This window comes from Podarcis bocagei (genome assembly GCF_964188305.1).
Source record: "Podarcis bocagei genome assembly, chromosome: 4".
Classification (NCBI taxonomy): Eukaryota; Metazoa; Chordata; class Lepidosauria; order Squamata; family Lacertidae; genus Podarcis; species Podarcis bocagei.
The window spans coordinates 30,340,947-30,366,974 of record NC_138128.1 but is presented as its reverse complement, the minus strand read 5'-3'; the positions used below and the strand labels follow the sequence as shown (position 1 = coordinate 30,366,974).

The following is a 26,028-nucleotide window of genomic DNA, read 5'->3' as shown; positions in this document are numbered from 1 at the left end:
TTTGTGGTTACCAGCTCAGCCTTTCTTTGTGATACGTGAATTCTGGGTGCGAGGGGGTGGTGCTGTTTACACATGCCACAGCCATTTCCAATGCTGTCTTAATCTTGTTCAAACAACGCTTTGAACAAACCCTAGTCTTCCACTCATTCAGGCTAAATGGAAAACTGAAGTTTGTTCCAAAGCTTACATATCAGTTTGAAATCTCCTGTCCTCGTGCGCAAATGCAGAAGGGGGAAAGGGAGCATACAAGCTGGAGACTTACTGTATAATTCATGCATGTATCACTAAAGTATGATTTCATATTGTATAAACTCAAGCGTCTATGTTGGATTGCGCCCACCGGTTTGACCCACTTACTGACATGAACCAGACCTATAGGGAAGGTAGTTAAGCAGCACCACTTTAGACAAACCAGGAATATTGTGAGAAAAAACACCTACCTCATTGTTGCCACACACTTAAAAAAATCAGTAGCCTAAGTAACAATTTCCCAAAGGTATGCATGGTTGGTTTTATGTAAGATTTGACTTAAAGGTGACTGTTATTTCAGTAACTTCCATCATATATTTTATGTTGGGCTTTGTTCTGCCAGTTCAGGCTAGCCAATTATGCTGCATTACAGTTTTTGACAAAAACCAGTATTCATTTTTTGAGAAATGGGGAAGAAAAGGTTCTAAAAGCTCTGTGCATGACTGTGTTGACAGGTTCAATTATTTAAAAACTCTAAGAATTACCTCCTAAGTTTCTGAAGGAGTCTTAAAACACCAGCCAGCTGTTAACAATGTATTATGACTTCCATAACATTACTGCCCTACCGGGTGTTACAATTAAATGCTCAAAACAAGTGGTGAGTCATTTTGCGAACTACCTAAATACCTGAATAAAGAAATATACAAATAAATACGCACACAACTTTGGAGATCCACGTGTGAAACGTTTACTTGCCACTTGCAAAAAAGAAAGGTGACTGAAAAAAATGGTCTGTTAACTTTAGTGACTTAGTTTTATATGTAATAAAAAGAGGTATAAATCTCCTGCCTTGCCTGCTGCCTCTGAAGTCTCTCCCTTCTGTTTCAGATGCTTGAACCATAATCTAATCATCTGAGGCACTAATTATATATCATAAGCTTGCTTAAATCTAATCATGGGGAAGGTTTTTTACGCTACCTTGCATTTGATTCTTTTACCCACACCGTTCCCTTCTGCCTAGTCTTGCCCTGCTACCCACCCCACACGGGTCCATCAAACCTCTGCCGTTAACAGTTTAAACACCTAAAGGGAGCGAACCATTTCTGCAGTCTTCAAACCAGAGATTTCTTGACGAGTCTTCGGGGATTCACGTAGGCTTCTACAGCTCCTGTTTCCTCTAATGTGTTTTATTTCCTTGCTAGGATGGCCAGGAGTCTTAATTCACAGAAGGCAGTCCTCTGTTTTGAAGGACTGCATCCAGTTTAAAGAATTTTTTTTAAAAACCATTAGAAAGCAGAACAGGAGCCCTGTAGCTGCCCATCACCAGAAGGCAGCTGGCAGCAGACTGAGCAAGCAAACAGGTGACTTGGTCATTCTTCCCCACTATGGTGAGATGCATAGCATTTCTATTCAAATTAAGACAACCCTTTCTAAATCTGCACTGAAACATGTAAATCTCCATATGCAAATTTTATGCAAATAGCTGCCCTCTTGTAACTTTTTTGGGGAGGGCGGATGATGTTTAATTGGCCACCCTATTCCATGCTCCTCTATGCCTACCACCCACTTTTCCTGCCAATGCTGACCCTAACTGTATTTACCAACAACTTCCAGAAATTGAGGCTTATGCAGTGCTTTTTTTCCTTTAAAATGTTTAGGGGTACTCTCATTTTGACTCAAGGAAATCACCATTTTATAGTTCGAATCCAGAAAAATAAATACATTAAATGGACAAAAATACAATGATTCACAACCAAATAAACATACACACATGTGTGCACGCACAAACACACCATAGCTGTCAACTTACAGATTTGAAAATAAGGGATCAGAAGCCTTGAAAATAAGGGACCAGCAGCCAAAATAAGGGACCTGCAGCCTCACCTGTTCCAGGCACTCCAGTCTTCCTGTCCTCCTGCAGTCTGGTCAAACTCATGCTGGTAGCTTCGAGAACACTGTCCAACCAACTTTGTAACCAGAGGTTCAACTGAATAGAATATGAATCACATGCACCACAAGGCCTATGCAGCCTCAACTTAAGATGGCTCCCCGGCCTGGCTTTGCACTGCAAAGTTTGCAGCAGCACGTGCAACAAAATGGCGCCCAGCATTCAAAAACCCCCTCAGCTTGCATTAACTAGCCACATACAAGGCATGCAAGCTCCACCCCCCAGTCGTTCTTAGACTCTTTATTGGGTGAGCAACGCAGCCAAGCAACACAGTTGGAGCCTCCCTCCTCCCTGGCCGGCAGGGAGGGAGGGAGAGGAGCTGCTTCCTTTGAAATTTAAGGGACACCATTTAAGGGACATTTAAGGGACATCCATCAATAAGGGACAGCAGCGGGACATGGCGCTGAATAAGGGACTGTCCCTTCAAATAAGGGACACTTGACAGCTATGACACACACACACACGCACGCATGTCTGGAAAACCAGTACTAGGGGAAGTGGGCTGGTCTAGAACCTTGGGGGGTGTGCTTCGCAGCAAGTTTTTACATGGGAAATGTGGTCTGTTTTTAAGGCACCCCCCTCCTCACTTCCAGTTTGAAACGGTATGCTCCATTCTATGACCTCAGGATTCTACTATATGTGAGCCCATGCAGCAGAATCTGCTGTTAGAATACTTAGGTGGCAGAGTGGACTGTACCACTTCAGACTGAATGTGAGTTTTCTCCTTGATGGACTAAGGTCCCCCCCCCTTTCCTTTTTACTTGCAGTGTTTGTTTGTTTGTTTGGAGGAGAAAGGTAGCCAAAATGGCATCTCTCTCTTTCCGCCTGAAGCCATGAACCAAGTCAATGCCAGCAAGTAAAAATGTGTGCTTTTATGCATTACATCTTTCAGTTGTCCTGCACCCACTGACGGAACTTATTCAATAGTATACATCCAACTTTTTCTTTTGTGTACTTCCCCCAACTTGGTATTACAACAGCATCTAATACTGGACCTTTTCCTGCCAACAGTACATATTTTGACAGCAAAATATTTCCAATGTGTTTGAAAACTGGATCTTAAAGCTTTGCTGGGATATGATTAATTTTAAAATTCTGATTTATTTGTTTTGATTTTGGGATTATAAATGAACACCATTGTGATATTAAGGTACAACACATGTGAACTCTGTAATTTAACAGAAATGCATAATGTCCCGTTAATCTTTCAAGGAGTCACTGACAGGACACACTACAAGGACCTGTAGACACGTGTTACATTCTAGAAACCTCTTGTCTGCTTACTGTATAATTAGTGTGTACTTAAGACTGTCACATGTAGTACAGAAGTGGTACCAGTAGTTTAGTGACTAAATTTAAGAATTTTATTATACTCTGTTGGTGCCAATGGGTCTGCCTCAGTCAACTGAGAAAGGTTCGTGATTTGCTAATAGTCACTATTTTTTAATTTTAACGTCACATTTAATCTCTGAAATCTCAATGAGACACGTTGAGACTTGTTCTCAGTGTTACAACCACAACCTTGTAGTATCTGCCTTGTAGATCTGTCTGCCCTTTCTGGTGGTGTTAGGCTTTGCTGAGGTGATAATTATTATTTCCACACTTTTTGCCTATTTTTAGACACATGCATACTGTATCAAAGGTCTATAAAAACAGCAGCTATAAGCATCCTCTGCGAGTGATGAATCATCAACACTTGTCAACCTGCTCACCTGCGTTAAAGTCATCAATTCAATTAATTTGACAACTTAAATATATGCTCTTGAAACCTTAAATGCCACTGTATAATTCAGGGAAAGGTTGCCATAGCTGAACTTTAACACCCACATTTTAAAATCAGTCCATTGTTTTAGCACATGCTTGACTTCACTATCATATTATTTATAATTTATCTCACAACAATATCCCTGAGAGTAAAATTTGAATTATAAACCAGGGTAAGGGTTAGCTAGACAATTCTCCTAGCTACTAGATTATTTAAGTAATACACACAGCACATGTGATGTCTATTTGATCCATTTCTGAGGATATAATGTTATATACACATGTGTAACATTCCCATCCAGCTACAGCTCATATCAACACCTCACACAAACTGCTTTCTCCACACGGCAGTGGTTATAAATTTGCTTTTTTTGGGGGGGGGGGTGAAGGGTAATATGTGTGACTTTAAAAAAGAAACCCTGCACCGCTTTCTACACAAACACATGTTGGAAAGTGTGGCTTGTCTTGATGTTTTAGTATGCTGAAAGCCTTCTTTAGACATTACAACACACACACACACAAACATGACTTTACAGTGAGGAGAGGGCATGCAAGGCCCACTCACGATGTCCCCACACATTCCAGCTTCTTCCCCAAACTGCTTAGCATGAAGGTCTGAAGCAGGATTCTAACCACATTCACTTGAACGCAGTTAGAACCTTCCATGTGATTCCCTCAACCAAAGGGCCACCTCCAGAAGCTCTGTTTATTCAGCATCCATCCTGATGAGCTTTGCACAAAACGTATGTAGTGGTTAGATTATGCCAAATCTTTATTGAGCATTCATTCTGATGAGCAGAGCTGAAAGAGCATTGATCCTGATTTGCTTGTGGGGTGTTTATGTGTCGTCTTGCTAATCATTCATTCACCTCATACTTTTCAGCGCATTCCCCTGTCACTTTCCTAACCACAAAAAGTCTGTGTCCCTTTTTTAATGTGGATTTCCCCACCCCTGCAGTACACTGGAAGAGCAGTTAACCCACTTTAATGACGCATGCCTGCATTTCTAGTGTGCACTAGTATTCCTCCCCTCCACACACACACACACACACACACACACACAAAACAGCAACAGTGTGCAGGCACTATAATTCAGCTAAACACTGTCAGAATCATCTAGCAGACTTTGTGTTCAGGAGACGAAGGGGGAGAGATGTTGGTTGCAGGCCAGTACCCGCTTTCCTAGACCCTCTGCACCAGGGTTTCCCAAACTTGGGTGTCTAGCTGTTTTGGGACTACAGTTCCCATCATCCCTGACCACTGGTCCTGCTAGCTAGAGATGATGGGAGTCGTAGTCCAAAACCAGCTGGAGACCCAAGTTTGGGAAACCCTGCTTCTTAACACAGTACGTAGAACTATGGAACTTGTCCTTGTAGGAGGCAGGGATGGGCAGCAACTTGGGTGGCTTAAAAAGACAACAGGACAAATTCATGGAGGATAAGACTATCAGTGTAGACCAGCCCTGGAAGTAATGCTTCTGAATACCAGTTGCTGGAAACTAGGGGTGGAGTGGGGGACTGTGCTCTTGCGCTCAAGTCCTGCTTGCCGGTTTCCTACAGGCATCTAGTTGGCAACTATGAGAACAGTATGCAGGACTAGATGGGCTACTGGCCTGATCCAGAAGGCTCTTCTTATGTTCAGTGCAGGACCCAAGGCAGCTCACAGCATTCACGGTTGCTAGTTATATGTGGAAGATAAACCAGATCAACATTTCTCATATTCCAGAGGATTGTCATCAGGAGACAGTGCCTAAACCTTGAGGCGAACTGCAGAGAGCAGCTGAATCACCAGAGGCACAGTACGTCAGCATTTGTACTTCAGGCAAAGTCTGCACCTGTCACACTCAGCTTGACTGAGGTGGTTTTAAAATAGTACCTAATTTTGATGAAAAGTCGTTGTTATATTTAAAAAAAGGAGGGGGGGAATTTTGACTGCTTAAAAATGAAATAGCTCATAGCATCATGAGATTTTGGAGGCAACAACCTCCAAAATGCATGAAGAGAGCCAAGAAGATGGTGTGAACACAGTAGGTACATATATCTATAGGGGTTTAAGTACAATGGAGAAGAAACAACACTGATAAGGTGAGAACTAAAGAGGACGGGAATTCTAAACCTTTTGTAACTCCAACAACGAATTACACATAATGATCTCAACTCAACATCCCATGATTTACTAGGCTGAAAATCAGCCTTGCAAACCAGCTTTGGGACTTCTACCATGGTCTGGTTATACTTTAAACTACAGTTTCCTGATGTATCTGAACAGGGAAACTGTGAATTAATCTCAGTTTAATAACCACAATATGGCTTGAACATTTGTATACCACGAACCCTTCTTACGGTTAAACTTAAAAATATATGTACATCAAATGTCTACAGAAGTATACAAGTATGCAGAAGTGTTGTATATGGGCACTGCATGTGACCATCTTTTCTTGCTTTAGTAGCTTCAAGTTGCTGCTTCCCTTCCCTAACCCTAACACCAGATGTTTTAAGATACAATTCCCATCACTCGTGACCATTTGGGCGAGCTGAATTTTTCAACTTCCGAATTCCAAAAATGCTAAAAAGTTTTAACATGACTCGGGGATTCAAAAGGTCAGCATGTCTGGCTATTAGCCAGAAGGTTGCAGGTTTGAGCCCACCCAGGGGTAGATGTGAGCAGAATTTGCTGCACGCATGGTGTTGAACTAGATGACCCCTGGGATCTCTTCCAAGTCTACAATTCTATGGTTCTATGATCATATGAATATGCCATGAGGCACAATCTTATGCAAAACTGCCCCCATGCACTGACAGGACTTTGCCATTTTCTCACCACTGCTCACTTATACAGAACCCACATTATCACTGAAACTGTGTTTTTACTCCCATGGCTGTATGATATTGTTCATGGGTGATTCAACCCTGAGTTGTAGATAATTGATAGGTAAAAACAGATGCCCGTGCCCCATGAGCTTTGCGTATTCCAGGATAAGAATATAGCTCTTAAGAGAGACTACATAATGCCAAGTAATGCAAGGATGACTTATTTAAGCAAAACATGTCAACAAAGAAATGTACAGAGGCACAATATTTACAGAAAATGAAACCCATCTCACTGGAACATATTCAGACTAATTATTTGGAAGAAATTGATGGAGTGCATCTCATGGTAATTTTCATAGATGCCAAAACCTCGTTGGCAGGGGGGAAACCACACACATAACAGCTACAGAGAGTGGAAATGAAAACATTTGGATTAAATGGCCTTTCATTCATCTCATAAAATCATGCTCATGGTGATGGAACTGAAAATATAATGAGGAAACAAGAGATGTTTTGAAGTTTCTCTTGGAAGCACTTCCAGAACCTTGACTTCAGTTATGGGGTTTCAAGACAATACTGTATATTGTGACAGGAAAAGAGCCACTCAAGTGGGATATTTATTATCTTTTGGCACCTTGTTTTGATGTGACCCATTTTAATTTATTGCAAGTTTCTCCGGTTGTGCAGTCATGTACTTTTACAAGCACAGCTCTGATATGCACGAAGGAGGCTCTGATGCCCCCATGGAATCTTGCACCATGGAACAGCATCTCTGGATCACTTCCCAATATGGAAGTGGAGAGAACGCTTGCGTATATAGAGCTTGGAGGTCTAGAGTACTGAGGTCCTCTGAGTGTCCTGCCATAAAAGGAAGCATCTGGAATTCAACAGGTGCATGCTGATGTTATTACCCTGTGACATTAGAAGCACAATTGAAAAGAAGCACACAATTCATAAGAAGCACTAAGGCAGCATGCCTCGGAAAAACAGATAGCAGTTGGAGTTACACCACCTTTTTTGCCGACATATCTTAGATCGGGTTGGCAGATCCACATGACTGAGATGAACAGATAGGATCCAGGCCAAGTCTCCTGTCTCCTTGTTCTGCCCCCACCATGCCACTGGAATGCCCCATTTTCAGGCTTAAGATCCACCAGGCTCAGCTGAAGCAGCTAAGCCAAGATGGGGGAGATATGCTAGCATATTTCCGGCTCAGCTGAGGGTGAGGGACAGCAAAGCTCAGCCAGAGACCCCCTGGATCCTAACCCCACTCATCCCAGTGAATCTCGCAATAGGATTGCTCCCTTATTATTCAGTCTGGAGTCTGCAGCTTGGAACTGAGGCTATAAGCTGGTCACATGGCTACAACATTTAGCCTAAGTTTCGTACTTCTTTGCTAGTTATTTAATTATATTTATATTCCACTCAATAGGCAGAATAACCAAGACGTTTAAATCATCATCATCATCACCACCACCACAAATAAACTACATGTATCATAGCAACATGCATCTAGGATTCATAATATGCACCTAGATTCATAAATATAGCAGAACGTTGCAACCAAACCCAGTTAAGACTTCAGGGGGCATTTAAAATTGAACCAGTTTCTGACTCATGAACATTCTGTGGCATGTGGAATGGTGCCACTCCTGAGAAGGCCCACTTTTTGAATGTCATAAGACATTTCCTTAACCTTCTACCTCCAGCTCTGCATAACATCTTGCCTAATACAGAATTCTGCAGAACTCCAAAGCATGCCACTATTTTGACGTTTTGGTTGTTCCTAATAAAGGTACCGTATTTTTCGCCCTATAAGACGAACTTTTTCCCCTCCAAAAATGAAGGGGAAATGTGGGTGCGTCCTATGGGGCGAATGCAGGCTTTCGCTGAAGCCTGGAGAGCGAAAGCGGTAGGTGCGCACCGACCCCTCTCGCTCTCCAGGCTTCGCGGATCTCTCCCCAAGCAGCGGGAACGTTCCTGCTGCTTGGGGAGAGTTGCCGGCATCCCGAAGCCTGCGCGTGCTGATCTCAGCGCGTCCAGGCTTCGCGGATCTCTCCCCAAGCAGCGGGAACGCTCCCGCTGCTTGGGGAGACTTGCCGGCATCCCGAAGCCTGTGCGCGCTGATCTCAGCGCGTCCAGGCTTCGCGGATCTCTCCCCAAGCAGCGGGAACGCTCCCGCTGCTTGGGGAGACTTGCCGGCATCCCGAAGCCTGTGCGCGCTGATCTCAGCGCGTCCAGGCTTCGCGGATCTCTCCCCAAGCAGCTGGAACGCTCCCGCTGCTTGGGGAGAGTTGCCGGCATCCCGAAGCCTGCGCGCGCTGATCTCAGCGCGTCCAGGCTTCGCGGATCTCTCCTCAAGCAGCGGGAACGCTCCCGCTGCTTGGGGAGAGTTGCCGGCATCCCGAAGCCTGCGCGCGCTGATCTCAGCACGTCCAGGCTTCGCGGATCTCTCCCCAAGCAGCGGGAACGTTCCCGCTGCTTGGGGAGAGTTGCCGGCATCCCGAAGTCTGCGCGCGCTGATCTCAGCACGTCCAGGCTTCGCGGATCTCTCCCCAAGCAGCGGGAACGTTCCCGCTGCTTGGGGAGAGTTGCCGGCATCCCGAAGCCTGCAAGCGCTGATCCCAGCACGTGCAGGCTTCGCGGATCTCTCCCCAAGCAGCGGGAACGTTCCCGCTGCTTGGGGAGAGTTGCTGGCATCCCGAAGCCTGCGCGCGCTGATCTCAGCGTGTCCAGGCTTCGCGGATCTCTCCTCAAGCAGCGGGAGCCACCGCTGGGCTCCCACGGCTTGCAGAGAGCTGCCTGTTTGGGGGCTGGGGTCGGGGGAAGCTCGGGCTGCCCCAGCCCCGCGCCTGGGGGGGAAAATAATTTTTTTCCCTTTATTTCCCCCCCAAAAAACTAGGTGCGTCTTATGGGACGGTGCGTCCTATAGGGCGAAAAATACGGTATTGCCCTGTTGTGGATTTTGGAGTTATTTCTTAATGAAATTCACAAGACAACAATGTAATAAAAACAAGAATAACTGAGGGATCACCCCCCCTTCCCTGAATTGTTCTATTTACTTCTTAACCTGCTCATTAAATTGCAGCAACCATAGGAATATAAACATTCCTGCTGAGAGCAAAACAGCTTGCTCCTACACTCTTACGAGTAACTTGATGGTATTCTGTTTTCTCTGTTAATAAACGATTTTTAAATAAGAACAATAGAGTTACTTATTAAATTGTAAAGATCATTTCCTGCAACACTGTAGATGTTATCTCTAGAACAGGCTCCTCCTCCTCTGCTAGCTAACTAGATGACTTAGCCAGTTTCAGCAGCCTCACCTTATCCTTATGCTCAACAAATCTGAAAGAGACAATATGTGTGAGAGGTGAGTGCTGCACTTACATGCGTTGTTCAGATGGGATAGCTCAGCTGATTAGAGCTTGGGTGCTGATGCTAAGGTTGCAGGTTCGATCCCCATAAGGGACAGCTACATATTTCTGCATTGCAGGGGCTGACTCTATGATTCAAGCAAGTTGGAGAGAACATTATTCATCTCAAATAGCAGGCAATGTAGGGTTGCCATACATCTGGACTTTTCCAGACATATCCGGAATATTGCAGTCGGCAGCAGTGTCTGGGTGGAAATCGGAGAAAAATCCCCAGGAAAATTTGGATGTATAGCAGCCCATGTTGGCAGTGCAGTGAATTTGCCCAAAAAAGCTCAACAACTTTTCTGCCTGGATTTTTTTCACTGTTTGAAATATGACAACCCTAGGTAATGCCAACTGGTTTGCAAGCTATTCTCCTCTCTTTCATTTTTGTTACCATATCCTACGAAGTACATGGAAACTGTCATGCCCTCGTTCCTGCCACCCGTCTCTTGGCATTCTAAAATCACATGGTCCTTGCTGTCACACTCCTTTCCCCATTCCTCTGCTTAGGGTGATAAAACATGGCAGCTGCAGGGAATAGCTCTCTTTTTGACAGAAGAAGTCTGACAAAGCACTTAACCATTTCCTCCTGACCCAATTAATGTTTGCCCTTTGGGGAGAAAAAAATGTCATGATGCAGATTTCCATGTCCCAGTGGTATAACTTTAGCCAAAACACCTGAAGGACACTGGATTGGGCAAAGGCTATGATGATGATGATGATGATGATGATGATGGATGATGATGTATTGCATGTATATCTCACCCTTCCTCTTGAAGGAGCCCAGGGCAGCAAACACATCCACAATTCAAAAAAGGAAAGTGCTCTAAATAGTTAAAAGCATTCTGAATGTTTACTCTCTTTGGTCTAGGAAGGTTTTGAAGTTGCTGCCTTAATGCAACACACACCAGATTTGGTCAGATTTCCCACTCTACTCCCTGCCTAAATATTTCAAGAAGCACCACTATGTGTCTTACCACATTTTGGAAAGTGCTCAGAAAAGAATGTAATTGACGCTTAGTGCCAATTACATATCAAGCGCCTGTAAGAAAAATAATATCCCAGTGGCTTTATAGGCACATTAAAAATTGTCCTTAGTTTAACTACTTGGCTGCATTGCCAAGAGTCCCTTTCTTCAGATTTCATTGCTTCAGAAACAGCTGTAAATGTTTTCTTCTCATTAAGGATTACTCCTTTTTGGTTTCGGTCTAAATTGATTGTCACTTGTGATTTAAACTTAAAGAAAATATGCCAATAAATATTTATGTCATGCAAGCCATCTGCTACCCTTTTGTACAATATGCTAATGATTAGCAAGGCACCATTTCTCTATACCTGACGTCATCTGGGTCACAGTAAACCCTGGACTCATGATAGCAAGCAATCGTGCCAATGCATAAGCAACATCAAGCTGAAGACTCATTGGGGATTCCGTTTCTAAGGGCTGTGATAGATCACAGGTGCAAAGTAAAGGCCGTATCTTCAAATACGCATCATGCTCTGCATCAACCACCTGGCCCTATGGAGCATCATTTACAGCCTTGCCAGCTATATGCCCAGTTCTTCTAATAGCACTTTTGCAAGTTTCCTATTTATTTATTACTAAGTGGATTTGTCAAAAGTGGTCTCCAAATACACCCTTAACAGGCAAGAGCAAACGAGCGAGAGAACAAACCCAGTAGAATAGCAGTTACTGGATGAGCTGGGACATTTCCCCAGCGTACCCCCACAATCCTGAACATAGTCGGGCAACAATAAATTAAAACAGATAAAACATAAGCTTCCAGTTCATGAGTTGTCACTTAAGCATGGCAGGAATTGTGCTGCAACAGCCCAAGAGATATCTTTTGTCTGGTAAGCAGGGCAGGTCTATGCAGTGCCAATCTATTTGCTCTCCATAAGCCTTATGAGATGACCATTTGTTTTTAAACAGAAGCCATGATCTGCAGTGAGGAAGGGCAAACACAGCAGTAACTTTGGCTCTGTCCAGACTCAGCAGCAGTTAAGTTGCCTGAGAGGAGAACTAGGTGTCAAACTGCACATTATGCTTACGGCAGCTACATCTCCAACTTTCTTTCTTTATTTACAGGCACAAGGGAAAACCTGATTGTTAATAGTACTGTTCCCATCTATGATACCAGCTAAAAACTGTCCTTTCCCCAGCATTCAAAACTCCCATTGCTCTAGCTGTGTTTTGCGACAGGGAATTTCATTAATGCGGGCAATTTCTGAGCTCTGGGTACAGCTGCGCCTAAGATTTCAGATTAAAACTGCCACTGCTGGAAGGAAAGGAGGACCTTTTTCTGCCTCCCCACTTCCAGCCACTTTCTGAAGATTGAAGATAGGATCCTCATAAGAATATTAGGGGGGTGGCAGGAGAAGTATTGCTTTTTTGCAGTCTTCAGATGAGAACTAGACCATGTGAAAAATGAACATAAGATTTTAGTTGCAGTTCATTCATTTTCAGCTTTGTATTCTTGTTGTAAAAAAGTGTGCCTAGACATTCTGTTGTTGTGCCCATAACCTAGGTTTATGGTGCCATTTAGCTCCTAGCTTTCATATTTCAGTTTCTAACATTGCCTTTCTCCTAAACAGCTATGAAGGCTAGTAAAATAACCTCCACTGGGGCCAGTTGGAACCTTTTTACTAACTCACATAGTCTGGGGACAGGAGTTTTATGGAGGTGGGGGGGGGGAGTCACAGCTGGGGAAGGAAGAGCCAAATTTCTGCATTTCATGGTCCCAATAACAACTGAGGCTGTATTTAAACAACACAGATTTAAATCTGTGCAGAAATGAAGAACTTTTCCCCCCCTCTACCTGCTATATGTTAAGCATGTGCAAAATTTGGTCCTGAAGAGCTTGTTTCTTTTCACACTGAATGGTTGGGGGGGGGGGAAGCAGGGTATGAAAGCACTATTTGATTACTTATGTATTAGAGTTTGCAATATTTACATTTTAATGCAAACTTCCACAACAAAGATCAGGGATAAATTATTTTCCTCCTCCCTCATAACAACTCTGTTCAGCAGGCTAGCGAGCAAGTGTGAGGGATTGGGGCAGGAGAATTCACTGGCTGAGCTGTCATTTGAAGTGGAGTCTCCCCCTTCTGAACCTGATATTGTTAACCACCACACCAAGCATATAAATATTGGCTTGCATGAGAGAAGCAGGCACAGCAGGTAAACAACACCCTAATCATCTGTTGGGACTGGAGATTATGCAGGGGGCCAGGCTGAGCCCTAGCCATGGGCTCTCCTTTACAGACACCCAGGGGAGAATCTTTTGCTGACATGAAGCCACTCCAGCTTTGGGAGGATGGCACCGTGGATGGCCACAACACCGTGGACTGAGACACAGAGAATCTTTGCTAGTGGAAACAGCCCAGAATTATACGGAAGCTGTTGCTTGGTCACTTAAGCAGGTAAGAACTGTCTCTAGGTGACGAGTCAGGGAAGCTTTGGACAATTTGGTTATTTTCTCCCTGTTACAGGCAGCAAATGATTAACACAGGCATGTGTGAAGCAGATGGGCTAGTAAACAATTTTGTGATCTAATAATAATAAGGGACATGTGCGACGCTGGAACAGAGAGGACATTGTATCTTGGCTGTATTCCTTCACATTTACTAATGAGAAGGCCATGTGATGACATGCCTTTAAAAGGCCTTGTGTTCACTCATGTACCATATTTGGAAAAGGGCTGTGGCTTGTTACTGCCACGGTTTTAACCTCCAGCTAACTTATTATTCTTCCTTGGCAGAATATAATTAAGGTGTTTTAAAGACTGAGCTAGGGATTAAACTAAAAATACCTCTCTAGTAATAACAGCTTAGGTTTGGGGAGGAAACAAAGACCCAAAGATGCAAAGCTTTTTTAAAAAATAAAAAATAAAATAAAGGGTAGCTTGACTCATACTCACTGTTGCAAGATAAAGTAACTACACACCACTAATTCTCAGTTGGCATGCCAAGTACTAGGAACAATGCTTGAAAGCAATGTAAGAACACAAACAGACCTGTGGGATGCACAGCTTGCTTCCACTCCCCATTATAAACAAATTGTTCTTGTTGATTAAAAAGTGGGCAGCAAAATGCATGCCTTATTAAGTTATTCCTACAGTAACCATAGTTGCTACTGGTAGTGGTTCAGAGATAGCATGAACACAGCATTAAAGACAGGGGTGGGAAATGTGTAGCAGTCCAGATACTGCTGGACTACAACTCCCATCATCCCTGCCCATTGGCCATGCTGGCTGGGGTTTAAGGGAGCTGGACTACAACAACATCTGGAGGGCCACAGGCCCCCCACTGCTGCATAAGGAAAGCATCTTTAAACAAGTAATCTGGGAAGAATAAGTACAGTTCTCTTTACCAATATTAATGTTGCAAAGGTATACCTATGGTTGCTTAACTAGCTCTCAAGCCAAATAACCATTCTTCATGTTACAATTTCTCTATACTGGGTTATAAACATGTATCACTCTACAGAGCAAACTCCATTAGAGGAGAAATGTAATATGAAAAGCAGTCCTAAAAGTAACATTTTAAAAGTTGAATGCGGCCAAGATACTATATAAGTTTCATCTTAACAAAAGCCACATTACTGACACTGTTTCCCTTCTACTCTGGGTAGTCTTCTCTCTTGAGATCAATCTCACATGCCACCCCTTCTCCTGCTCTGTAATCCTGTAATTTCATGTAAGCCAGCACTGATAGCAGAAATCAGAAACACGCAGTAGAGTTGCGAAATTTCATTTTTGATTGCCTACATAGTTGACTGTGTTTTTGCTAACAGGCAGTGGTTTTCAAACAACAAGCCAATACACTTTCAGATTTACGATTTATTCGCTGTTCTGACTCCACATTCCTTCTCCTGCTAGGGTTCGGATCACTCAAGGACTTACAGAGGCATAGTTCTTCTCCAACTTGTCCTCCACGATGCCAATCCGGCATGGTGTCCTCTGATTCTGGAACCAGTAGTCTGTTGATTCTAGCAGGCTGTTACTGCAGAGAACCTGTGGAAACACAAGATTTCATAGTCCTCCTTCCATCAAAGTCATGAAGCCTGGATGCCTGCATCAGTGGAAGTTTTCAAATCAATTTTGCTTTTGAGTCAACAAACAATTTAAAGTGGTAAGTCCCCCACAAAAGGGATGGCGTGAGGCAGGGCAAGGAGAGAAAATCCAATCCTCTTGCATCTCAGTGACATGATGTGGCAACCCAGCAGAACCTACACCAGGAAAACTGGTGGTGTAAGTCAAACTTTATTTTAAAGGCTCGTTTTCCAAAATTTCACTTTGGAAGCTCAAACCATCATGTAGGTTCTTAACGATGTCTAGCACAATTCACGTATCTGAACGCTGCTATTGGGCTCATCTGGATGCAACAATATTTTGGCTTAATAAAACATGGTTTATTCAACTCGGAACAATCATTGTGCCTGCATGCTCCTTCCTTGCTCCTTCCCTTCAATTCCTGTACATTGACTTTGACGCCTGAATTGTGATTACCTTAAACTAGAACCTGACATGGGAAACTGTGGTTTAATCTTTGGACTTCAAATTACATTAGGGCATTAGCATGGTTTCAGATTGTAGTGTACAATCCAAGAGTAAAACTTGAATTTACATCATTTTTGATGTAATAAAAAATGAAAGTAATCATGATACGAGACCTAAAGCCATGGAAGGAATGAGGGATGGGGAAGAAGGGTGAATGTGCAAGCATAATGTTAAATTCCTAGCTTACTAAACCATGGTTTCATTTGCTTTCAGCTCTATCTTTCTCATGTTTCAGCCTTGCTTATCCATCATCTGGCTAGTGTTCAAAACAAAAACTCATTGTGTCCTCAAGGACTGAACTTCTTGGCGAGGCTTTTGTGAGCACAAACGTGGAGCCTGCCCAAGCTCACTTTCGAACCCAAACTAAGCAAAGAGTGCTCAGTCCCTGTTTATTTAAAGCAATTCCCCCCCCCCCCAGATCATTATATGTTTCTATGCAAGAGATCTTCTCATTTTGCATTAAAATGGGTTTCCCTCCTTTTAAAGCCACGCTTCATTGAAATGCCTCTTTTTTAAAAAAACGGTGACTAGCTCAAAATTGCAGGCAGTGACACCACACATATATTTGGTGCTAAGCATATTGTAATAAAGTATACTTATTATTCTAGGCTCTGATTCTATAATGTGAATGGGATGCCATTTGCCACCTTTGAAAATAAGCACAATAAATAACACCATATTAAAGTGTTTGGAAATGTACATAAAAATTCATATGCATGAACTGTGATGGGAAATGAACTGAACATTATGTGCTAGTAAGATATAAACAATGTGATGCAAGTCCTTTCTCTTTAGGGATTTCACTAGTTGAAGGCAATTATGCATTTGAACACTGGAATCCTAAATATGTCTACGCAAAAGCAAATCCTTTTGAATTCAATGGGACTTGCTCCCAGGTAAGTACAGGTAGCATAGCAGCTTCATGGCACATCTTATACATGCCTTTTCAAGAAGTACGTCCCACTGAATAAATTGAACTAATAAGCATGTAATCATTCTGTTTGGCACAAATAATCAGGATGACTCGTGCTTAATACAAATAATACAAGCAAATGGTTCCTGTAAAAAAAAAAAATTGCTGCAGTGTTTTGGTTACACAAGAATCCACAACTTGGAGAATGACTTTGCTGTTTGTATAAAAGGATGTAACTGTCTCTCTCATGCATTTCACTTTGAGTTTGGAATACAGCGGGGGGCAGGGATTGATTTGAAAGCCTTCCTGAACCATCAATTGGCATGGGAAAATCTGAAATGTATGAAATAATAGTATGGGGAGAAATCCATGTGCATAGAGATAATTAAGAGGTTATTATTGTTATTATTGTTAGCACCTGTCTGTCTCGAAAGACAATGGGGTGCACCTCCAGGGGCAAAACTGCTGGAGAATCACAGCGCCTGCTGTGGCTGCAGAGACTGGTATCTAGTAAGTTCCTCCTGCATTGTTTTTGCTGCATTAGCAGCATGGTAATTAAGAGATGGATGCAAAATAATTATGAAACTTCCACCTGGCAGTTTTGTCGGATACCACATCAGTATATTGGGGTCTTAGCAAGATTAGCTCTCATAATCAGTTTCTCACTAGACATAACATCCCCCCAGCCATGGGAAAAAAGTCTGCCTTTCCACATAGGAGTATATATGGTCCTATGGTGTAAAGCAGGAGTGGGAAATCTGTGGTCCCCCAGATGTTGTTGGACCCATCAACGCCAGCCAACATGGCCGACAACTGGGAATTATGGGAGCTGGAGCTCGACAACAACGTCTGGAAGGCTACAGGTTCTCTAATCTTGATTTAACTAAAGGAGTAACAGCCACAGCAGGGACACTTACTGAAAAAGACTTCATAATGCTATTCATTATCTCCCTCCAAGTGTCTGTACTGAGCAATGTTTTCAGCTTAATTTCAGGGAAGCAGCAATTTGCATGGACCTACATGTGTTAATTCATGTAAATGAATGCCTCTTTAAAATAGGCAATCAACACGGAGTAAGTGCCGGAAGATAAACGGTCAGCTATTCATCCAATCATGGTAATGGAAATAAGATGAGGCTATTTGTTACCTGTTTGCGTAGGAGAGCTGAGTCGTTTGACTTCATTATAATAAAGCAGTTTATGATGCAAGAATGATGGGATTTGCTCCTTGAATCTGCTCTTGGCAACTTTTTTTATTTGCAAAATATGCTAATATGCATACACAGTCTTTACCTGGTACACTGGAATCCTAATGAAAAATAGATGTATTTCCCCACAGTTTGCACAATGCCGTTTACATAAAATTATAAGGATTTTCATGATAGCCAACTAAGCTTTACTCAGAGTAGACCCACTGAAATTAATGAATGTGGCTTTAATTTCAGTACGTCTGCTCTGATTAAAGCATAGCTGAACCTCCCTTTAAATATATATATTCATACTCGATCACAACACATCAGATTTTGGGATAAAGTATGTGAAATATTCAGTTTTTAAACATGCAATAAGAATGGGAAGGAATTGCTGCCCTGTTGCTTTGAAACTGTTCCTTGGTGCTACAGGGGTGGGTGAATTCCTGATGGTGACAGCCATCAGCCTGATCTAGAAGCAAGTTAGAGGGGCTTGTTTAAGAATATTAATTCCAGGCAGCTTAAATCTAAGAGCTGCCTTACATTCGACTTCAAGGTTGAGAGAGTATGTGAAAGGGATTGCCACAGCCAACCCCCATCATTTCATATCATGTCAAAAGCCACCCTAGGCACCCTAATGATAGATTATTTTTGCCGCCGGTAATATGCAGGTAACTCCCAAGTGGAACTGTTCCACGAGGATTCAAGGATATTTAACGAATGGCAATCAGATTGCACTGAGGTTATCTAAGGTGAAGCGGAGAAGGGAGGAACTAGGTTCCCTTTCCACCACGTCTCAGTCCTTCGTTGCCTTCAGGGTACCTACACCTGGCTAAGACTGAACAAAATGACCTGACTCTTTAGGGATGGAGGGGAATGTCAGGAGAATATGAGCTGGTGAAACATATGCATTTTTGGCAGCCCTCCTCCTGTCTCCAGAAAGCAAGAACAATCCTTGTGCATGTATATACTCAGAAATAAGTCCCATTCAGTTTAATGGGGCTCACTCTCAGGTAAGTACAACACAGGAAGCTGCCCTGTACCAAGGCAGACCACTGGTCCATCTGGCTCAGGATTCTTATCTACACCAATGGGCAGTGGCTTTCCAGGGCTTCAGATATGGCGCCTCTCCCAAGCCCTACCATGAGAAGTTGGGATCTTTGCAGCACAAAGCAGTTATTCTTCCACTAAGCTAAAGCCCTCCCCCTAATTCAGACTCAGGGTTCTTTTATCTTATAGAAGGAAGTGGTAGGCTGAGTGGTGTCATTCACTGTTAGCATTGCTCTGTTATTGTCCTGATATTACTCTGAAAAATTGCCATGCCTTTATGGTCTAATAAAAGATTTTCAAACAGAAGGGGATGTTAAACAATTGCTGCTACTTCTTCTCCAACAACAGCAATTCCCCCATTTAAAGCTATCTAGAGTTACACTCTTACTATATCAAATTGACGATGGTATTGCCTAATCAAATAATTAATTTCCACTGTCGGCATTTTTGCACAAAACAGTATCGCATTCATCGCACCCCGGGGGTTTTTAACCACAAAAATTTGAGACAATTGCTTGAGACAAGAAAGGATTTTTCAAGAGAGATCAGTAGAACAGTCCCATCTGAGTATGAGCATCCAAATAAAATCTTTCATTATTTCTGAGGCAGAATGGTTCGCTATCTCAAACAAACCAGCAAAGTTTTAACAACTCAAAGGCCGAACCTTGACATAAACCTAACAGGAAAAGGCTTGATTCAGTCTTGGTTTGCTTAATATAATCCCTTAACTCCTCTCTTCATATTAATAGATCAGTTGAATGAGATGCTTTTTTCAGAAGACCTGGGAAAAGGTGTGTGTGGGGGAGCTTTTCCTGCTGAAATACTATTTGTATTTCAAATCCCAGGTACTGTGGTTGAAGCAATGAAATGGGATGCTTCGGAGACTCTGGAATCTGCTTCCTTGAGCATGCAATGGCATTTCAGAAATGTTTGAGAAAGGTGACATCTTGATTAAGAGGAAGGATTTGGACTAGATGATCCTTGTGGACACCTCTAACCCTATGATTCCATGATCAAAATCCCATCTCCATCCTCTCAAAAACTGTATGAGGTAGGCCATTATCTTCCCATTCCACAAACAGAAAACTGAGAATCCATAATGTTATTTTTCCAAGATTGTTAAGAGAATTCATGGCTGAGAAGTCTAAGTGACAATGTCTCCACTGCCCCCCAAAACAAACGAAAACCCTTTGCCACTTCTGTCTAGACTAAACTGTCACCATTATCCAGTGTGTTGTCAACTGTCAATCAGTGAACACAAACAGTATCTAATAATACATGCAATGAAAACTTAATAGTTTTGCCCGGGAGGGAAAGCAGCCCATAAATTCAGTATAACCTCATCTTTCTCTAAGTGACTAATATTACAGATGAATCCTACACATGTCTATTGGAAGTAATTCCCACTGATTTCAATGGGCTTACTCCCAGGTAAATCAGTATAGAATCGCAGCTTTAATATGTAATGGAGCTCTAAAGGGGCTCTGCTCCACACAGGAGATAGCAGCAAGTTTTTGCCTGGATGTCTTAATTGCTATAGTTAATTAAAGCTCATCAAAAAGAGATGAGCATAAAACAGGCAAAACAAGATGAGAGCTTGGTGGCTTGTTCTCAGCATTTTTTGAAATGGGGACAGTGAACTGATCTTTGGCACCTTGAATGCTGCCTAAAAGGCACCGTTCATGTCAGGAATAACTAATCAAATGCTAAAAAAAGTGAATTGGATGGGATGTGTAATTTATTCTCTGCCAGTGCCAGTCCATTGCAAATGATAAATCTACTTTTTTTTTTAAAGAATGAAAGAAATCCATTAAATTAATAAAATGTGTGGAGAGAAGCTGATGGACTGTAATAGCTTATGCTGAGGACTCAGAGACGTTTCCCATGTTAACACATCTTATAATAACCCTTTCAATTTACATCAATTCCTGCTATTGTCAAAATGCAGGTGAATCATATTTATGTGGATTGGAATATTTATTTTTGGTTACACAGAATATTAAATGAGCCGTCAAGAGGCTGCAGTAAAAACAGAAAGGGTTTCCCACACTGAAACAGGGGTCAAAGTTGGCCACATTTTGCTGTTTCCATGCTTTGCCTGTAAAATACAGAAAAGGAGCTTGGGAATCTCCCTCATAAGGAAATGTATGTGCTACCAGTGTGGGGATAGAATGTTCCTCTCCCAGAGCATCAAATCATAGAGTTGTAGATTCAGAAGGGATCCCAAGACTCACTAGTCCAATCCCCTGCAATGCTGTCCATGTCTCACTTTGGAATGTTAGGTAAAGGTAAAGGTACCCCTGACTGTTAGGTCCAGTTGCGGACGACTCTGGGGTTGCGGCGCTCATCTTGTTCTATAGGCTGAGGGAGCCGGTGTTTGTCCGCAGACAGCTTCCAGGTCATGTGGCCAGCATGACAAAGCCGCTTCTGGTGAACCAGAGCAGCACATGGAAATGCTGTTTACCTTCCCTCCAGAGTGGTACCTATTTATCTACTTGCACTTGACGTGCTTAGGAACTGGGACCGAATAACAGGAGCTCACCCTGTCACGGGGATTCGAACTGCTGACCTTCTGGTCGGCAAGCCCTAGGCTCTGTGGTTTAGACCACAGTGCCACTAGACTCGAAGCTCGTTAAAATGTTCAAAAGCTCAAAAAAAAATTCAATCGAGATTGAAGAGCTTTAAGATGCCAACATCTTTAGCACTGAAATTTAGGAAACCTGCATGAATGCAACTAACTATCTACAGGTAAGGTCTAGTATGGGGGACTTGGAGATCTATAGCTTGCCCTATAGAAAAGTTTTCACATGGCTTCCAACACTGGCCCAAGGATCAGTCACCACAAACTGAAATAGGAATAGCATTCTGTAAGTAGGGCGAAATCACGGAATAGGCCATTCACCGATCAGCCAGCCAGCTCACCTCAGCAGGCAGGAGAACTTAAGAAGGGCCTCATAATGTCAGAATGAAACTAAAGCCCTCAGAGATGTGCATGGGTCAGCAGAAATCCTGTTCAATTATCTGACAAATTGTAGATAGCTAACAAAACAGTACAGACCAATATCAAGCTTTTTTAAAAAAAATGGAATTCTCAGTCTCAAGCAAAGCTAGCTGCAGATATGACTCATAACCTGAATCCACTGTGAGGATTCACTTAGGCACCATTCTAGCTCTCAGTTGAGCTGTCTTAAAAGAAGCTGCCAAATGAGAGAAAGATTCTGCCCTCCACTGATCTTGTCTGGTTGCACCTGGACGCGAGCAATGTGAGTCCAGGGCATGACATGAAGGCATAGGAAGCCACCACTACCTTGAAGCTAGGAAGGCCCGAGTCTGGTAAGTGCCCAGACTGAAGACTTACCTGAGTACCGCATCTACACTGTCTTAGGTTTCACGATGGATGGAAGGAAGGTGAAATATAAATGCAAGAAAACAAAAAAATTAATAAAATGCTTCATCCATTGCCTGACTCAAATAAAGCAAATATGCGGTATGCGTGCTCCTTCGCATGTAATGGGAAGTGATGGTGCAAGGAACCCAACATCTCTCCCCATATGCTCTAGAGCTCACCCATAGTTTGCCACATGTCTATTTGGCCTTGTTTCCTTTTCCTTTTATTTTTTGAACTCGAAATGTGGAGTCCAAGTTGAGATATTAGCTCAATTGCCTGTCTTAATCTTAAATCTTAATTACATTTGGAGTTTTTCCCACTTAGCAAGTTTTTTCTCAGAAGGATAGCTGCAGGAAATCAATTTCCATCTTATTTACTTCAGCTAACTGAAAATAGAAGATTAACGACTGTGAATATTATCACTGGTAAGTACACTTAATGCTTGACCCATTCCAATCAAACTGATGATACGTATGATTAAGCTCAGAGGTTCCAGACATATATGGAGTGGGCAATTCATCCCCTCGACTCAAGTCTACCCTTTCTGTCCACGCCCAGTCACAGAAACTCCAGTGGTGGAGCATCTGTGTTCACTTTCCTAGAACCATTTGCTCTTGAGAGTTTCACTGGCACAAGCCACAGTTTGTCTCTACAGCGAAAGGAGCACAGCAAGATCAGGCTGTCCATAAACACAAGACACCAAACATTTTTGGAATATCCAGCCAATACAAGACTTGCAATCTTTTTTTGCCCATATCCAGATGTTCATGCTGATTTTTCCATTTCATATTTTTTATTTACCATACAGCTTGGGCTTCAAGCACTATTGAGACAACAGCTCAGCAGTACAGTCAACCTGCTGGTTTGGTTAAGAATAACGTGAGCTTATTTTAATAATGCAAAGTTTATTTTAATAATGCAATCTGATTAAAAATAACGCAAGTTACCTTCTTACATGCTGTGACCGAGCTTCCAAGACTGCTTCCTGAACTATCTGTGCCACTGCTCTGGTGCTCTGAAACTTCATACATCAGTGGAGATTCAAAGTTGCTGAAGAGAGAAAATCATTCAGTGACTCATTGGCATAAATAAATCAAATATGGCTTCATTTTTAAGTCCTACCCAACCACAGATCACTTCAATCCCTGCTGTTTTCTAGGTTAGCAGCGCAAGTCTATTGACCGGTTCATTTTGCTGCTTTTGGAAGTATGCTGTAAAATAACTCCCTGGTGCCTTTTAAAAACTGAGAATAAAGACCTTAGCTGGACATAATGGCACCTGTCTGCCTTCAACAATACAATTAAGTGTTCTCTTCCTCCTCAAGCACAGTTCTAGGGACGCAACTGATATGTAATGGCAGCATTCATTCAGCTTGACAGATTCCAAGATAAAAACAAACAAACTTCATGCTGTGCTTCAGCCTTTGCCAACCTGGTATATATTTTGGATTAATGTTACAATCAAGCTCCAGCCAGCTAGCTCTACTGGCTCATAGTCCCAAAACATCAGAGGGCACCAGGTTAGCAAAAGCTGCTATGCCTCATCCCAGTCCCCTGATTCACAACCAGGAAAAAAAGACAAATTACTGTACAGCTATTCAGAGACAAAACAACAACAAAAAGTGCAATGGACTAGAGAGCCCAAGCAGGCTTTCCTCATCATCATGGTTAATGTGGTGTGGTGGTACAGTACACAGTGTTGCAAGCGTGAAATCCAGAATTTGCAGACATAGAGGACAGTCCGGAGCTATCATCCTCAGGCGCAGCTTGTCATGCAGAGCCAACGCCAGTCATAAAATGTTGATACTGATGGATTAGCAACTCATGATGGCAGCCCATGGAACAAAGCTATAAATCATTGCCAACATCAAACCCACTCCACTGATTTGGCGCCGTGGGTGGCACTTTCACCATACACTCACGGTTGCTACATAATGGTCACACGACGTCCATGATGAACCTGCAGAGGTGGCTCTTGCCAGAGGGCTCTGCCCACATTCTTTGTTTTTTCATTGCTTGGGGATGCTCTGCCTCCTAGCTTTTGGAGTATTTGGAGAGCAAGTTTACATGGGGTGTGGGGGAGAAGGGAACTAAGGAGCAGATTTTTTTTTTCTACAGCTCCCATAGCACTAGAACTTCAGACTAGTCAGCAAAGTTCTTTGGAATTGCTTCCTCACACTGTACATAGTTAAATTATGGAATCCACTACCCCAACTTCAATAGTTTTAAAAGGGCATTAGCTAGATTCATGGAGGGTAAGGTTATCAATGGCCATGATGGCTGTATATTACTTCCGATATCAGATGCAGTATGCCTTTGTATACTGATACACTGGGGAGCAAATGGGGAGGAGTGCTTCTGTGTTCCTGCCATGCTTGTGAGCTTCCTCTAGGCATCCGACTGGCCATTGTGAGAACATAACGCTGGATCCAGCAGAGCTCACCTTTTATTCTTCTTTCTCAAACGCTTGTTTCAAGCTATGTATTCTGGCTGCAGCCCTTTGATTATCTGTTCCACAGAACTCCCTTGCATATCATCTTACCTTTCCAGGTTGGGGTTGGACCAGCCATCAGGCAGAGTGAGTCTGCCACCTTAGACTGCTGATTTTGGTATTACGAAGGGCTAGAAAACTGCTGGTGGTTTTATTTATTGTAACTGCATCTTTACTTGCCAGAAAGCAGGAGAGGCAGTTGTAGGATTTTCTGCTTCAGGTGCCAACAGAATCTGGTTGGCCTTGAGTGAAGATGGGCAGGGAAGGGCCACCATTTGCTACTCTGCCTCGGGCAGCAAAATGTCTTGCTTGCCAACGCTTTTCATCTTAGTCATTCATTTGTTTTCTCTGACTTATTTTATAATGATGCTGAGCTTTCCATGGCTGGCTGAGCTATTCTCAGCTGCTCTGACTCATCTCTGGCACCATGTTTCAACAGAGTCTCCAAATCCTTACTTGCAATGGCCGGCAAAAGTCAAACTCACTGTCGTGATAGTTGGATCATTTGTTGGAGGAAACCAGGAAGTGGGGGAAACGGCAACTTCCCCCTCCCCAGTCAAACAAGGGATACGTCCACACCACACATTTAAAGCACCATTACACCACTTTAACAGTCATTGCTTCCCCCAAAGAATCCTGGGAACTGTATTTGCTAAGAGTACAGGGAATTGTAGTTTTGCAAGAGGTCTCCCTTCTCTCAGCATGCTTAACAAACTACAGCTCCCAGGATTCTTTGTGGGGTAGCCATGACTGCTAAAGCATATGGTGTGGATGTGACTTGGTGGCATAGCAGCAGTTCCACCTGTTTTAATATGGAACTCAGCCACACATAGGAAAGAAAATGAGATTCAGTTTTAAAATAAAAATGGGGTGTGTGGACAAGTTCAGAATGGCTCCACCACCTGCAGCTCTCTTCTCCACAGCTTCTCTGCCAAGTGCTTTTCTCCTCAGCTGAACTTTAAGATTCTGGAAATGGCCTTAAAATACTTTAAAAGGGGCTAAAGTGGAAGGATAGTTCCGTACTCCTCTCCTGCACACGCTTTTTTCTTTAAAAACCAAACTATCACACCTTTTACGTGGCTGGAACAATTCCACAGGTAAACATACGAAACTGCCCCTGTAATGTCTAGTTTGGCCTTTGAGACTTGGTGGCAGTCACAACACTTTCTGTCTTTAGGCTGTGAGAAATGTTTCACATTTCTTATCACAGTCCAATATACTGAATTTCAATGTCACACTTTACCAACATTACAGCTACTTGCTCTTTTTACCTTGACACAAATGTATGTCTTCATACAGACACTTAA

General features: G+C 42.8%; 1 protein-coding gene across 4 annotated transcripts in view; it reads right to left on the bottom strand.

The window, feature by feature from the left end:
• The window catches only part of SPHKAP (SPHK1 interactor, AKAP domain containing), a 71,723-nt gene that overhangs the window by 26,630 nt on the left and 19,065 nt on the right, over nt 1–26,028 (bottom strand). For all 4 annotated transcript variants that reach the window (XM_081189891.1, XM_081189892.1, XM_081189894.1 and 1 more), the window contains exons 2-3: nt 23,179–23,281; nt 15,035–15,145 (exon numbers count right to left, since the gene is read on the bottom strand). In XM_081189891.1, coding sequence (XP_081046017.1) covers nt 15,035–15,145; nt 23,179–23,281 — 214 coding nt within the window. The remainder of the gene's footprint in view (nt 1–15,034; nt 15,146–23,178; nt 23,282–26,028) is intronic.